This window comes from Nestor notabilis, unplaced genomic scaffold (genome assembly GCF_000696875.1).
Source record: "Nestor notabilis isolate BGI_N333 unplaced genomic scaffold, ASM69687v1 scaffold6786, whole genome shotgun sequence".
Classification (NCBI taxonomy): Eukaryota; Metazoa; Chordata; class Aves; order Psittaciformes; family Psittacidae; genus Nestor; species Nestor notabilis.
Window position 1 is genome coordinate 120,995 of NW_009934155.1, and position 16,083 is coordinate 137,077.

The following is a 16,083-nucleotide window of genomic DNA, read 5'->3' on the forward strand; positions in this document are numbered from 1 at the left end:
ACATCTTCTGAATACACATCAAGAACTTCCTGAGCTTGCTTTTAAATAGGATGTTTCTATGGCTTTTCTTGGAAAATCTCCTGCCTCACTCCACAACTTTGTAACTCCAAAACATGCAAAAATCGTCCATATTAAGAAAATGGAATTAAGGGAGGTCATTTGATGTGGACATCAGTATACTGATCTCTAGATCTAGAATCTGATCTCTAGTCAGCAGTAGAAGAAACACAAGCATATGATGATTGTGTTTCGAGCTAGCTGTGAATGTAGTTCTGCAGATAAAACTGAAATGGCAGCCCAGTCTGTTCTACATTATACACTTTGCAGAAAAAAAGGTCAAAGAAACTGAGCACTAGAGAAACATTCCCTTGCAAGGGAAGCCTCATATGTTTCACAGAAAAAGCTGTGTAAAAGAAGCAGACATTTATGCTTACTGAAGAATTTTCAGAGGGGAAAAAAAGATTCAAGGAAAGCTTAGTATGGATTTAAATATAATAGAAACACATAAAAGCAAGCTTACATTAGCTTGTACGGAAAAAAATTAAAAAGCAGGGAGACACAGAGAGCTACAAACATGATTCTTTGATTCTGCATAATGCAGTCTGTTATTTAACTTGTATGCATGCAGGTACATAACTTTGAGACCTATGGCAGGAACAAAAAAATCACAATTCAAAGTCATTTTAGACTCACTGGAAAAATCAACTCAAACTGGGTTCTGCTGGGAAAATGTTTTAATGCTTTCCCCCCCCTTTTTCTGCTTTCTAATAATAGTACAAAGGCACTGACTGTCAAATTATTTGTTCAGTTCTACTTATACATCCAAACTGCAGATCTATCCTGGATGTCCAAAATTGTGTACATTTTCTTCCATGTTAACAGGCATCAGTTAATGTGGTTAATCAGATATTTAGCAAGTTTCTAAGAGCTTAATGCTCTGTGATGATACTAAGTGGTATCCATATTATATTCTCTTGTAAGAGTTAAAAAGAAGAATAATTTTTCATAACGTTACTTAAGCTGCTTTTTAGGTTGTATATTGGTTTTTCTTTTCATTTGAGAGACTGTTTAAGTTTGGAAGCTAGTCTTCCTCAGAGGTTCTTAATTATTTTTTTTTTTTTTTGGAGAAGGAAGAAACTAAAGAAGAAAAGGAAATGTCATGAAGAAAGAAGATACTGTTTTATTTAAAGGAATCTGCTTACAATGACTAACAAAGGGTAAATCACATAAGATATGGCTCCTATTTTCACTTAGAATGGAGTCCAGCCGCACTACTGACACTCGCTCTGTTGTGCCAAAGATATCACTTATTCTGTGTAATGCTGAAAACAACTTCAGCCAGATTTGACTGTAGTAGCATTGTCTTTTTCAGGTCTGTGGTTTGGACTTATTCCTGAAACAGCACAAGTACAGACTTCCACACAACTTCACAGTACTGCATTTATTTCCTAAGGCCCAATCTCAATAGCAATAAATCAGGTTTTTGGATTCAAAAGACCAGGCTTCAACTCTTTGGTATCAACGATAAGGATTTCCCTAGGTATTAAACATTGAATTTCTCATTTTAACTGCTCAGCCTCAGGAATTTCACCATCTATGCCAAGGTTCTGAACACATCATGTGCTCTTTTGATAATATCCTGAATAACAGAAAAGCACATTAAAGAAATTGCTCTCTGCACAGTTAGTAAAACAGTGAATATGGTTTGAGAGGGGCTAGATATCATGTTTTAAAAATAGATGGGACTAGATGCAAAGGTACATGTTGTCTTAAGACTTGCAATCTGTTTAGCTTCAAAGCAAACAAAGCAAACGACTGAGAAAAGGGTGATAGATAGAAAACCAGTGCCAATGGAGAGTATTTTCTAACTTGTTCCAGTGAGATTGGCCATGTGCGAGAAGAAACATGTCCTACCCCCTGCTAGGTATTCCCTTGGAAACAACCACAGCAAGCTGTTAAATCCTCTGCCCTGCTTGCTCCGCCCTCAGCCTTGCCTCTCCTCTGACGAAGAGCATTTTTGGAACAGACAGTGCTATAAGGTTAACTTATCCTCTACTGATTCAAATTTATTCCTCAGGAAGACAGTTATTACTTTTCATCTTTCCATTTCTGGCACTGCTGACTGCAGCTACAGAAAAAACTCATGATTTGTCAATGCTTTCTTTAGGTTGGTTAATTCATTATTTTTATAATAGCACTATTTACTTGGCAAAATCTAGGTGAGACTACACATCAAGGTGTCCATTTCTTTTTTTCTGCTTCTTTGCTTGTTTGATATGTTCAGGGCAAACACAATGTTTGCAGCACTCTGGACCACTGGAAAAATCCTTTAGGCCTACCAGATCCTGCATCCTTATGCAACTGCCCCAGGGTGGTGGGATTTGTCTGTTCTGCCTGCCCAGTCACATTCATGAGCCCACTACTATGTCTTTTCCACCACTAGGTTTCTTCTATAGACTGCCAGTGATGCTTGCTGTTTATTTGGTCCATCAACATCATCTGGAAGAGAATACTGGTGCTATCTGATGCAGCACAGATTCCTAGTCTAACAGAAACTTGTATATATAACTCTTGCAATAGCAATTTCAGCACAAATATCCGTTTATAATAACTATTCTAAAAATACCTTAACTAAGTATCTTTTGCAGGAAGAGAACACGGGGTATCAAAAACACTGGTTCTTGGACAGATTTGGAACACAACTATAAAAATTATACAAAACAACGGAGCCTTAAAAGCTCCCTTTACATCCTCAGTAAATGCATAAAATTATCTTCTTGAAAAGAAACGATTTAAATCTTTTCCTAAGTTCAAAACTTTAAGAGTAGTCAATGCCACAACAAGAATAATATAACAGTTGCATACAGTTTTTAGATTATAAAAATGCCCTTTGTGAACCCATCCTATAATGATGTTAACTAGCCAAAATCAGTTATCACATTTTTTTCTGTAGCAGGAACAGCCAAAAAAATTCAGGAAGAATTACATGCTTAAACCAGTGATTTATAGTAAGGCTGCCACTGACTTTACTATTAAGCCATGTCATAACAAATTACAGAATTTCTATAAAACATCTTCACAACCTTGAGTTTGTAAGAACAGCTGTTGTAGAAGAATGGTGAGGCACAGCAGAGGAAAATCCACATGATGCCAGGTAAGACTCTACAGGGAGCACATCGTACCTGGTTTTCCTGGTTTTGAATGTCAGCATCCACCACAGGAATTCTGCCTACAACAGTCTCCACTCTTTATCAGTCTACATACTGCAACACTTGGTGTTCACAAGTGTAACATGCTGAATGCAAGTGGCATGCCCCAATTACTGTTTGGTGGGCTAAGTGTGGCTAGGGTCAAAGTCTGGAGATGACAATTTCAGTGAGATTTAGGATGGTCTCAGCAGTTTTCCAGGAAAAAGCACATTAACAAGTCTCAATGTCCATTTAAAAAAATATCCGATTTCTGATTTCTTCCAGTTCCTGACTTCATCAGCAGAAGTATTCTGTCTCTTTAAAGAGCTACTGTTCCTATTATATGCCAAAGGATCAAGGTGCTGGAGGTCACCAGCATCCTGGTTTTAAACCCTATGTGCAAAAATTTAGCTTCCAGGAGCAAAACAAAGCTGCAGGCACCTTCCTTTCAGAGACTGAAGACACAATGGTCCTGAAAGAAGACTAACTCCTTAAGCAGCAACCAAAAGCAAGGAAGGAAAGAAATAAAAATAGTGTCAGAAATATGTGAGAAAGAAAGGAATTAGGGAAGATGAGAGCAAGAGTGCAAGTCAGATAAACAGGAGGCAAGAGCTGACAATGGAGGGCTGGGGGGAATAGGGCATGGATGAGTAAACAAAAAGGGAAGCTGACATAGGCACAAGGGACTAAGACTGAAAAACTGATTGAAAGAATGCTGGGGAGAATGAAAAAAAAAAATAAAAAAATCCTGTCTTGGTGAGCAACAGTGAGTAACATTCCTAAGTCTGACAGAGCTGTGTAGACAGAAGCTGCACTCTGAATATATTTACTAGGGACCAAAAGCAACATCTGCAATGTAATTAGACTTGAAAGAAGTTAAAACATGAAATGTAATGGATTAAGATTCAAACACAACAGTCTAGCACTTGTCCAGTTGTATTATGCACATAAACGACAGCAGTTATTAAAGTAGTTGTGAAAATTGGATGAAGAATGACAGAATAGTTTGACTTGGAAGGGACCTTTAAAGCCAATCTAGTCCAACCCTCCTGCAATAAACAGGGACACCTTCAACTAGATCAGGTTGCCCAGAGTCCCATCCAGCTTGACCTTGAATGTTTCCAGGGATAGGGCATCTATGACCTATCTGGGAAACATGTTCCAGTCTCACCACCCTCACTGTAAATAATTTCTTCCTTATATCTAGTCTGAAGAAGCTACAAGACATTTTCCTTAGATGAAGGGAAAAAAAAAAAAAAAGGGGGGGGGGGGAATATTTTTTAGAGAACAATGGGTGCGGGGGGGGGGGGGGCAATATTTTTTAGTTCTGCATCTCCAAGCTTCACATTTTCCCAGCTCTGATAGAGATTCAACACACACATAAATAAATGTTTGCCTGCTATAGATAAGGGAAAGATATAAAATATACACACAAGTACACACAGTGCAGTTCTTGCACAATAAAATGTAGGATGAGAAATACGGCCTTATTCCACCAACTAAATGACCTAGTTGCTTTCTGAATCTTACTACTAAGCTATGAAACAGCTTCAAACCATGCAAAACGTTCAAAACAAAATAAAAACAATTTTCTAAATGTATTTCTTTCCATTATTCTGAAACTGAAAGGGTTTCACTCACATATATTAATCTGAAAAGCAAAGAAAATATACTCAGTTTTAGCCAATGATAAAAAACAAACCAGGTACGATTTGGGGAGTCAAATACATATGCTATTCCTCTGAGTGCTGTACTTTTAAAATCAAACATTTCATTTTGCAGCACAGGAAGTCTTTCAGAGTCTATTTATAGCAATCTGTAAAAGTTACTTTCTCATCTTTTGTCTAGACTAGATAGAAGTCATTGCAGAATGTGTTGGCCAACATATTCTGACAATCTACTGAACAGAAAATCTAGCTGACACAAGATGAAGTCTTTCAAGTAAAAAAGCCCATGCTCCAATTTAATTAATGCAAGATATGCTTAAGGATAATATTGACATGGCAGTAAAATCAAGTATGTCAAAATACACCAACTTATATCTAGTGTCACAATTCTTAGTTCAGAAAAGGCCTCAAATCTCAGCTTCACAGATATAAAAATATTAAATACTATAAATATTTTTAAAACATTTTTGCAATTTGAAGCATTTTATTGGCATTTATTTGAATAGTCTTCATAACTAAAAGTTCCACTTGTCATGATTAATGCAGCCAATCCAAACATGTCAGAAGTATTTATGCCATACCATATTATCATATATGCTAAACATACAAATTATACACAGAAAAAAAAGGTCTGAATTTTCTCACTGTAATCATGAGACTCATTTATGGTAGATATTGCATCACAGTCCACTAAATGAGCTGGCCTTGTTTCTGATGATTTCCTGATGCAATGACCTAACCTTCATAAGCAGAATATGAACCTCTCCTACTCATGTATTCGCACAACTGGAAATGAGTTTTTATAAAGGACACATATACTTCATGCAAATTACCTTATGAAATTTTCTGCATATTTCATGTTACAAATAGCTATTTAAAATAATCCTCTGCTTGTCAGTACGTAACTTCTCAGTAAAAATGTATTTGTGGGGAAAAAAAAAAAAGCTGAGTGATGTGGTCTGCTGGCAAGAATGCATCTTTTCATCCCCCCCTTTAGTCATAATGTACTGTTTAGTATATGATCAGTACTAGAATTCAAGCATTCTGTAAATACAAGTAAAATAAACACGTATACAACATTCATGTAGATGTTTTTAAATGTTTCACAAAATAATCTTAACACCTTAATTTCTGGTCACCAGCACTTTACTATTTATGTTCACTGCTTTTAATAAAAGACAGGAAAGGAAATGCTGTAGAAAGACTAGAATCAGAGCTGCTCAGCTTTTGTCCTTCTATAACATAGATGGCATCATGCTTTTCCAGAACATACTAAAGCCAACTAACTACTTATACAAGGGCAGCACACACTGTGCAAGCACATACACAAGATCACTGCTGAACATAATGGGGTTTACTCAAATGAAAAAAGCTAAGCACGTAAACGGGCATTTTGCTGAAACTAAGCTCTAAGTGTTTGTTTAAGAAAATTTTTGAAATCTTTCATTTTTACATGTCCTTTCAAAAGCCTATGCTCTATAGACTTAGAAATTTTTTTCTGCAAAACATTTTCTGCAAAACATTTTTTCTGCAAAAATCTTATATTGAAAATCAGTAAATCCCCAGAAGAGGGGACACACACACCCCAGCCCAAATTAGAAATCCCTTCCAGTAGCTTGGCTACCTAAAACTTCAGGAAGATCACTGGAGATGTTTAATTATTTCACCCCTAGTTTGGGAGGAATAGAAAAAGAAATTCATGCAGAAGCAGGGTAACACAAATTTATTATCAAATTCATCTCATTTTTCCCAAAGCAGCTAGAATAGAAGAATAGCTTGAACTGACCATGATACTATCCTTAAAAAAAAAACCAACCCAAAAAAAACCAAAAAAAAAAACCCCACAACAAAACCAACCAAACCAAGTAGTAGAAAATGTCTTATTTCCTTCAGATGATATGTCAGACATCATGTTGTTGAATAAGGAGACTAATTTCATCTTCTTGCTGAAGGAAATTCTAATAGTTGTAACTGGTGAAGTACATAAGGGGGAAGGGAAGCCTGCAACATGTCAACTGGCTGTCAGAGAGTTTGATAGAAAAAAATAAGTGAACTGCTGATAGATAAAGAGGAAGGAGGAGGGGGAGAAGAAAGGCTGCTGTGGGAAAAAATGTTACTAACTGTCATCAAATTTGCCTGCTTAATTTCCCAAGCCCTTAGACAAGCAAATAATCTATCAATATCTAAACACGTTTTTCATGTTCTTTTACCATTGCGGTTTCAATGAGCCCGTTAAAATCAGTCACTTAAGTAATTCTGTACAGATTATACAAAAGAGCAGACTATTCTAGAAAGTAAAGGCTATCCAAAATTTCTTCCTGCTCAGAAAGGCACACAATAAATCAGGAATCATCTCCTGTAAGGTATGATGCAAGCAGACCTGTGGATCCCATGGACTCAGAGAAGAATGTAGGCCACAGAGAAGAACAAAGTTGAAAGGGATAAAAGTGTCAATTATGTTGAAATCTGATATTTTGTAAAATAAAACAACTTCAAACAGATTGTTACTTAATCCCAGTTTTGGAATGGAATGCAAGCTTCCCCCCCATCCTGAAACACATGTACTACAGCTCCCACTTACTTCACCCTAAAATACCTAAATGCCTACAACAGCAGCAAAAATAACTGACAACACTGGGTTAATTTCCTATCCACAATACTTTGTAAACATAAGTACCAGACACTTTGTGAATAAGCTTCCAAGAAATCTAGTTGAGTCTTTGCACATGATACTCCAGCCGAAGGAGGCAGCTTCTCTTTTACTATACTCAATCCGATTTCCCAGTAATGTGTGATGGGCCAGAAAGCATACATGCCTTAAATTAGCAAGTGTTTAGATCCTAACATTCCTGGAAAATGATTCAGACTTTTGAATAAAAGTGCTTAGAAGGGGAAGAAAAAAAAAAAAAGGGGGGGGGGGGGGAGGGGGGGGGAAGAATAGAACAGCTCTGAATTCATTTACTAAAGAAAAAAAAAGTCTTACTAGTACTAGCAGGGCTTTGCTGAAAGTCTTTGCAGTGTTATAATCTTGTAACCAGCAGAGGCTATTCAAAATGGGCAACACAGCTTTGAAAAGAAGTGAAAGAGACTTTCTATAAAGCCACGAAAGTTACAGCAGTAGAGACACATGGTACCCTTAATGAGCTTTTCAATACCCTTGCTGGTTATAAAACAAAGAAAACTGCAGCCATTTTCTCAGCAGAGAAAAATGCACTGCTTTTATTTAAGCTATATAAACAGCTTCTCTTTGGAAATCTAATTGGCATGTTAGTTTTATAGAGATTTTGATAGGAAGGCTTAACATTAAAAAATATCATATGCTGTGATTTGATTGCTCCCTAGTTCCACATTAATATCACAAATGCCATACAAAAGATGAGAAAAACAAAGCATTCCCATTTCCACCTTCCGCTCCCTCCTCCCGAAGCCCCCTTTTTACAGTGAAAAGCAGAAGTATTCGTATATGCAATACACACACGCTCTCAATAAAATGTGTACTATAATTCTCTGCTGTGATTTTCAAAGGGTACCATACAGAGACAGTTTCTATTATACGCTCAATAAATGCCCACCTCAGGGGGGGTGGGGGTGGAGAAGATCCAACAAAAACAACACAAGAAAAAATGAAAAAAACCTGTCCAACCATTCTGAAATTCCTTAACAAAACCAGTCTCTTATGGAAAGAGTAGCACAACACAGTGGAAAAAACAAAAGACATGATGCATTCCCATCTGGTCCACCTTTGGAATGCACAGTATTCCTTCGATCTTGACATTCTCCTTCCACATTCTCCAAGTCAGACCTTGGTATCTCTCACAGCACTACTGGAACAATTTCAGAATGATCAGGTATTATTGTTAGAAGATGGTGAATAAGTTTTGTACTCTGAGCAAAATAAAAGCTATTACACTTTTTTCCCCCCTCCTCTTTAAGAAAGATACCCTAACCTGTTCAAAGTGTTGAAAGACAGAGGAGTTGCTAGAGCTTCCTTTTCCTGTTTTTCACCAGTCAGTAAGGAAACCAACTACTCTACTCTCCATAAATGATAGAACTCTCAGGAGTATAGCAAATCAATGCAACTAAATTTTCCACAGTCCCTTTTCTTTTCCATCTTTTATGTATCCCAAATAATATAAATATGGAGCCAAGATGAGGGAAGCACAAAGCAAGAGGCTTCTTTTCCACAGTTTCTGGTTACTTTATGTCCTTAGTTCTCTATAGGTTAATATTATTGCTACCACTCTAAGTCTCTTGATCATATCAGACTAGTAAGGCTAAAAAGTCATTCTCACACAATGGGCTAAGTACTCATCACATTTACCACAAAGCCCATTTCTCCTGGACAAAGCGAGGACAAGGACAGATTGAAGGGGTAATGTTAAGGACTAGCTGCAGCTCTGTAATCATGGATATTCTGTTGGGAGCGTCATATCAGACTATAAACACTGAATTGCCCCCCCAGTATGTAAACTATAAACTACGGTATAAGCTTTCTGTAAAGCTGCAAGAACTTGTATTACTGAGTGGGTTGGGTTTTTTTTTATTTCTCTTTTGTAAGAGAAAAGTGCAACACAAGCCAGTATTCAAACCTTCCCCTACTTCTCTGCAAGGACTGCATGGTCTTAAAACATAAAAGAAGATTTACCAGTTCTTACACATAGCTTTCATGTGTTCATGGAACTCTTACATTTCAGAGTTACTTTTTAGTTCCCTGTATTAAAATTTATCTTTGCATGATGGACATCTTTTATAAAGCTTTAAAAGTATTTTCTTAAGAATTCTATTTAAAAGTATACTGAAATATCATGTACATTTATATAACACTGGTGCTCAGTCAAATCTTATCTTTGGTATACTGTCTTAACTGCATTACCTATTCAAAATAATGCAAACAGCAAATATTTAATAGAAGTGATGTTAAGACCTCACTTTTCCTCTTTTATGAAAAGGTGGTGTTTTGGTTTTGGGGTTTTTTTCCTAAAAAGATATTTAGATCACTGATATAGAGATCAGCTTGATGTACTTGTGAACTTCTAGGGAAAAACTGCTGCCTAACATAAAACATAAAGCAAACTTCACATTACTATTTTTACATTAAAAAAATCCACTGAAATTAAAGATGGGATAAGGAAGCATATTTAGGCATTGTAAAACTAACTTGGGGACCTGGGAGTAAACTGAGCTGCAAAACCTGAATGTTAAAACAATACTGAGTTAGTTCTTTGGTTTCTTGCACTATGTACTTCCTATACAGAAAGCTCTGGGTAAAAAAGTTTATGAGGAAGAAACCAGTAATTCTAACAGAAGCACTGGCTTTCACTACTGTGTTACCTTCCTTTCCTCTCTGAAAAATGGCTTTTAAATGCAATATTTAGTTAGCTGAATCGGCAAGTTTGCTGAATATCATATGCATAACTGGGTCTCTAAAGCAGCTTGTTCGATATATAATTACTAAATAAGATCTTAGCTTTCTTAGAAGTCCAAGTGCTTACCATGATAGAATTAAAACCAGTGTAACTGTTTCCTTAAAACATTATGCATGAGAAAAATTATATTTAATATCCCTCAAAATTTTGTGTTTATTCTTAAATGCACATACATTCCTTCTCATTTAAAGAGCAAAAATCAACAATTTAACTGCAAGCAGGAAGAAAAAAATAATTAAATGTATCTAATTTCAGCTATACATTAACAGCTTAAAAATTGAAATATTATGCTGATTATAGATGAATAGATTTGACTAGAACTCCTCAAGCACTGCAGTCCAAATTATTGTACCAAGAGGAGCTATCCCAGACAATGAGATTACATACCCAAGTACACAGGATTTGATACACTCCAACAGCAATACTAAAAGTAATTCTTATTTACAAAAGTTAGTACTTTTAGGACAATAGTTAGTACTTTTTGGACTCTTCATTAGGGACTCTAGTGGTAGGACAAGGTATAATGGCTTTAAACTTAAACAAGGGAACTTTAGGTTAGATATCAGGAAGAAGTTCTTCACAGTGAGGGTGGTGAGGCACTGGAATAGGTTGCCCAAGGAAGTTGTGAATGCTCCAACCCTGGAGGTGTTCAAGGCCAAATTGGACAGAGCCTTGGGTGACATAGTTTAGTGTGTGGTGTCCCTGCTCATGGCAGGGGGGTTGGAACTAGATGATCTTAAGGTCCTTTCCAACCCTAACTATTCTATGATTCTATGAATAGCAACTATTCCAACGTGACTTGTAAATGAAAAGCAGCAATCCTTTTGTATGACTGCAGTCAACAGGCAGTGACTAATAGTGACATAATAGTGCTATTTGTAGACTGTAAGCTATGTTACTTTAAATATATATATATAAATCTTAGAGATCTAGTAATTTTCAACTTCAGCAGATAAAAAAAGGGTATTTAGAAAGCCTGTTTGCCAAACTACACCTAGTACAAAGCAAGCCCACATCACCTACTTGATTTCACTTTGATCATCCTTTCCCTTTGATACTAACTGGACCTTAATTCCCACTGATCAAGAGAAATTGCAGGTCACATGCATTTGTTTTGCAATGTCCAAAACAAAAGGATCTCTTGGAGATTTGTTGGTCTATTAAAAATGCCTTACAATTTCTCAATTTTCCTAAGATATCTTGAAATGCTTTCTTCAGGAAACATAAATTTCAGCAGATAAGAAATGAATGCATGACAACCATCTAACCAGCCTGCAGATTTAGGAATCCACATGTAGGCTGAGAAGATGCCTGCTCACACACACACGCACACACAGCAGTTTAAATGATGCTAAAAAAATTACAAGAGCAGCATTGATATAGTGCTCATTTGCCTGTTTCACTAGGTAGTACCAAAACTTAGTAAATATCTCAAATGCAAGTGATAACATTTGCAGTGCCACTTGCATACTCAGCTAGCACACATCGTAAGAACCAAGGCTGTGTTAACATCTACACAGAATATCCCTACTGCCAGGGAGCACAGCAATGGATTTGCTTTCCTTGGGAACTCAGAGCTAAGATGCAAAAGAACTCAGAGATTTTATCATTAAATTCTCCAGTGACTAGCTTCAGGTGCAAACTCCACAAAAGCTGCCTTTATTGAAATGAACTTAAATAAGCCAATATCTGATTCCTGCCTTCAGTTTCCAGGAAAGATTTGGGATGGCAATGTTACACTTCGTATTTGTATCTTGGAAACACAGGTCAAGATCAAAAGAGAAAATAAAGGCAAGATTAAATTGTGTCCCTACATCCAGTTAATTTGGAAACATTAAACAAAAGGTTAAAAACACTATTCTGATATTGAAATTTATTATTTCCTCTAATTTTTAGGCTACCAGCTACTTCTTCAAGTCACTGCTGTCTGAATTCCGTACTAGTAGTGAGATCTACATTACTGCTTGTTTGCTGCTATAGACCCTTTGCTGGTATTCAGAGCACAAAGCAATAGGGAAGCCTGCTCATATCATCCAGCTGTGTTTCTCTGGAGATCTATCTTGATAATGGCTCATGATCTTACAAGGGTGAAGCAAACTGTAACTGACTTAGAAATTCTATAACAAAAAACCCCCACCTAAACCAAAAACAACGACAACAAAAAAACGTCCCACAACAAAAATCTGTAGTCACTGCAATAAACATTTAAGCAGCAAATTCACCAGCTGTCTTGTGAATTTGAGGAACCAGCCACTAGATGGCAGAAAAATGCAATTTAATTTCCTCATCATTACAAAGAGTTCACCCACCAGATTTCTTACATCTCAGATAACAGGTAATATGATCTCTCAAGCAATGTCAGATAAAAAGATGACAGTAAAGCTGATTATCTTTCTTGACTCCTCTGCTGTAAAACCTGAAGAATGTTTAAATGTTCAAAAACTGAAGTGTTAAAACAGCTAAACCCCACTCCTAGTTTCATTATTCTGAAAAGTGCACCATTACAGGAGTGAGGCCAACCTTGTTAAAGATGTTCTGTTGCTACAATATCGATCCATTTAATATTAAAAGGATAGAATATATGGAGAAGTTATTTCAAGATTCAGGTATATAACGGCTGCTTTTCCACACAAGAATTAATGCAAACAATGGGTAGTAGGAATACTGACGCAGGGAGTAACAGAAAAGGCCTGGGAAGTTTGACAGGAAATAAAATATGAGCAGCAAAATTGTGAGTTTTCACACAAACACTCATTTTAAAGTATATTAGCAACAAAAATGGCAGTTTATTTTAGCAAAATTATATTCATGTCTTGAAATTTCATACAGTAGCATTAACTTTTTTTTTTTAATATACTGTAATCATTTCTTCACTTTTTTGAAAAGCTTGCACTACTTGGCTCTTTTTTCATTCCTACAGCCTCCTCTATGTGTGAATTTCCTTACTTTGTACAAATTTATTCTTTCTGTAAGTTTTTTCTGCTTCTTTAATGGCCATCATTCTTCAATAACTTCAGCAGGTACTTCAATTACTACAACACATGAGAGTTAACAGTCTCTTTTTAATACATTTCTTTTTTTTCCCTTCTCTCTATTCCTACCTTAAAAAAAAAACAAAAAACCAAAAAAACTCCAAAACTATAATTCAAACCAAATACTTCAGAAACTATTTTATGAGAAAGCACTATGATCACTGTAGCAACAAACAGAAAACCTGCAAACCACACTGTTTTACAGTGGTTCACTCAGCTCCCTCATTTAGATCTTACACGTACTCTATCAGCACAGACAAGCTAAACAAACATTACTGTAAAAGCAACCCATTTTACATTTACCTAATTAATATAAAGATTAGGATTTTCTTTCTTACATATAGAAATTATCACCACCACAAAAAAAACAAACAAACAAACATTACCACAGTTAACCTTAGATTACTGTCTGTAGTCCTTTCACATAACTATAAGGTCAGTGAAAAAAATCTCGCTCAATTGAAATCAAAGGGATTTTTACTGAGATCCTGTCTGCAAACTTCTAACAAGAATTTACTTTTTCAGATGGCACTATTACAGCAAAAGGGTCTCAGACCACAAGGCCTGGGCAGGAGAGCAAGCCTTCTTTACTGCACCAAAGCTGACATCTAACATTGTGGAAAGTAAGCAAAAATGGCAATATAATCAACAGCCTTTCCTCCTCCACCCCCCATATAAAGTACTGTTGAAAACACACAAAAGCAGAAAAGACCAAGGAAGCAACCAAATTGTTTTGCCTTGAGTTAAAAAAACTCAAAAAAAACAAAAAGAAAACCCCACCACCAAAAACCAAATCAACTCCCCCACCAAACACAAACAAAAAAAACCCCAGTACACTGAAAAAAATACCAAGCTAGTCTTTTTAAGGCATCTTTGGAAGTTACAGAATTGTTCTGCAGCAGATTAGCCACTGAACTGGGAATAAACATGTCTAAACAGAACATCTGATACATGGACTGAATAAATCTGACAGAGCAATGCTGAAATTCCTTTCAAACTCCACTTAAACACTGTTCAAAGAAGGGCACTTCCAACACTAGTGCCATAGGAAGAGTTTGCTGTAAAAATGCATAGTTGAATATTGCATTGTAATTCATATAGTTAATACAAATTAAAAAAAAAAATTTGTTTTCAGGTGAAATTTTTTAAATGTCAAGCTTATCCCACATGATGATGGCTGGATTGAACTGCAGCATCACTTTAATTTCTTGAAATAAGAAAAAGTTAATTAAATGATTGAGTACTAAAAAAAATGTTTACAGTTTCATGATTAATGTGATTAACAGGTTACTGCTCGATACTTCACTTACAGATTAAGTGATAACATGTTTACTAAAAAGTCAGGATAAGTTACTTACTGAAGTAAAAGCCAGAAGTTCCTCTTCAGTTAATTTGTGTATTGGGTTGTTCTTTTGAAGGTCTATACTGTAAAGGAAATAAAACCACACAAAAATGCTATTTTAATCTTTAGTATACTGCTATACAGAACATTTTTCTAGCTTGCAGAAATGTAAAGTATATTCTGGAAAACTGTTACAATGACAAATGGGAGTATGGTATGTGCAGAAGGCGGCCTAGACCTAGGAGAAGTCGCAGAACAAAAAGAACCATTTAGTGGACCAAAATACTTTAGTAGTACCCTTCCAATACCATTCTAAATTGAAACATATTACCAGTATAAGCTCATGGGAATAACAATTTTACAAATACTAGTAAGTTTTAAATCCATTCTCTGTTTATACAGAGGTCTGTTTTCAGTTAAAATTCTATGACTAATTAGACACAAATTCTGAAAGACAAAGCCACTAAATATCAAAAAGTCCCGAAGGGTAATCAAACACCCTCTCTCTAGCCACTCTAGGGACACGACCACAGGGGTCCATCTCTCACTAACTGGCATTACCACTAGCTTATAGTACACAATATACAGAGATGAGAATTAAATTATTTTATTCACAGTTAGACATGTTTACAGAGATTTAAAGAAACTGGGCTTAAAGCTCTCTGTGGATGGATATTCTCTTTAGTCAACAGCCCACCAATATTTTTTTATATATATACATATACACACACACACACACTACAAGAGATACCTCTAAGTGGCACAAAGAGCAACATGGCTAATATTCAAGCTCCCTGTGAAAATAAAAGGTATCCCATGAAAATATATTGTAAATCATGGCACAGAGTATGGATCATCACCAAACCTATATAATGGCTATATACATAAGCTTAAATTCATCACACTATTCCTTAACTTTACAGCAGGCTTCATATTACAGGTTAAAACTGCAAAGATAGTATATTCATTGTGATGATAGGTCACAGGTCAAAATTATGCTCCTTACATTACATACCTTAGTTTGGAGGCAAGACTTTACCCCAGCCTGACTTTCTTCTTGCTTTGTTAATTCTTCTTAGTACATATGATACAGTTACCATCACAGAAATAACAGCCAATACTTTGATTAAAACCTTGTTACTAGCCACAAGAACAAGGTACAGAATAGAGGCTGGCTGTCAAAAACTCAATTACCTTTGAAAGGTCATGGTGATCAACAGAGGTTCCTGAGGACAACAGAAAGCAAGTATCACTCCTATCTCTGGGAAGAACAAGAAGGGGGATCCAGGTTAACCTCACCTCATTCCTTGGAAATGATATGAAATAAATTGTCCTTGAAGACATTTCCTAATGCATGGAGGGAGGAGTCAGTAGAGATTCACCAAGGGGAAGTCATGTTTAATCAACTTACAACCTCTATGATGAAAT

General features: G+C 36.1%; 1 protein-coding gene across 1 annotated transcript in view; it reads right to left on the minus strand.

Moving 5' to 3' along the window:
- Positions 1–16,083, minus strand: part of TTC27 (tetratricopeptide repeat domain 27) — a gene marked incomplete at its 5' end in the record, with an annotated part of 110,557 nt that overhangs the window by 65,317 nt on the left and 29,157 nt on the right. The window contains one exon of the mRNA XM_010017188.1: positions 14,672–14,738. Coding sequence (XP_010015490.1) covers positions 14,672–14,738 — 67 coding nt within the window. The remainder of the gene's footprint in view (positions 1–14,671; positions 14,739–16,083) is intronic.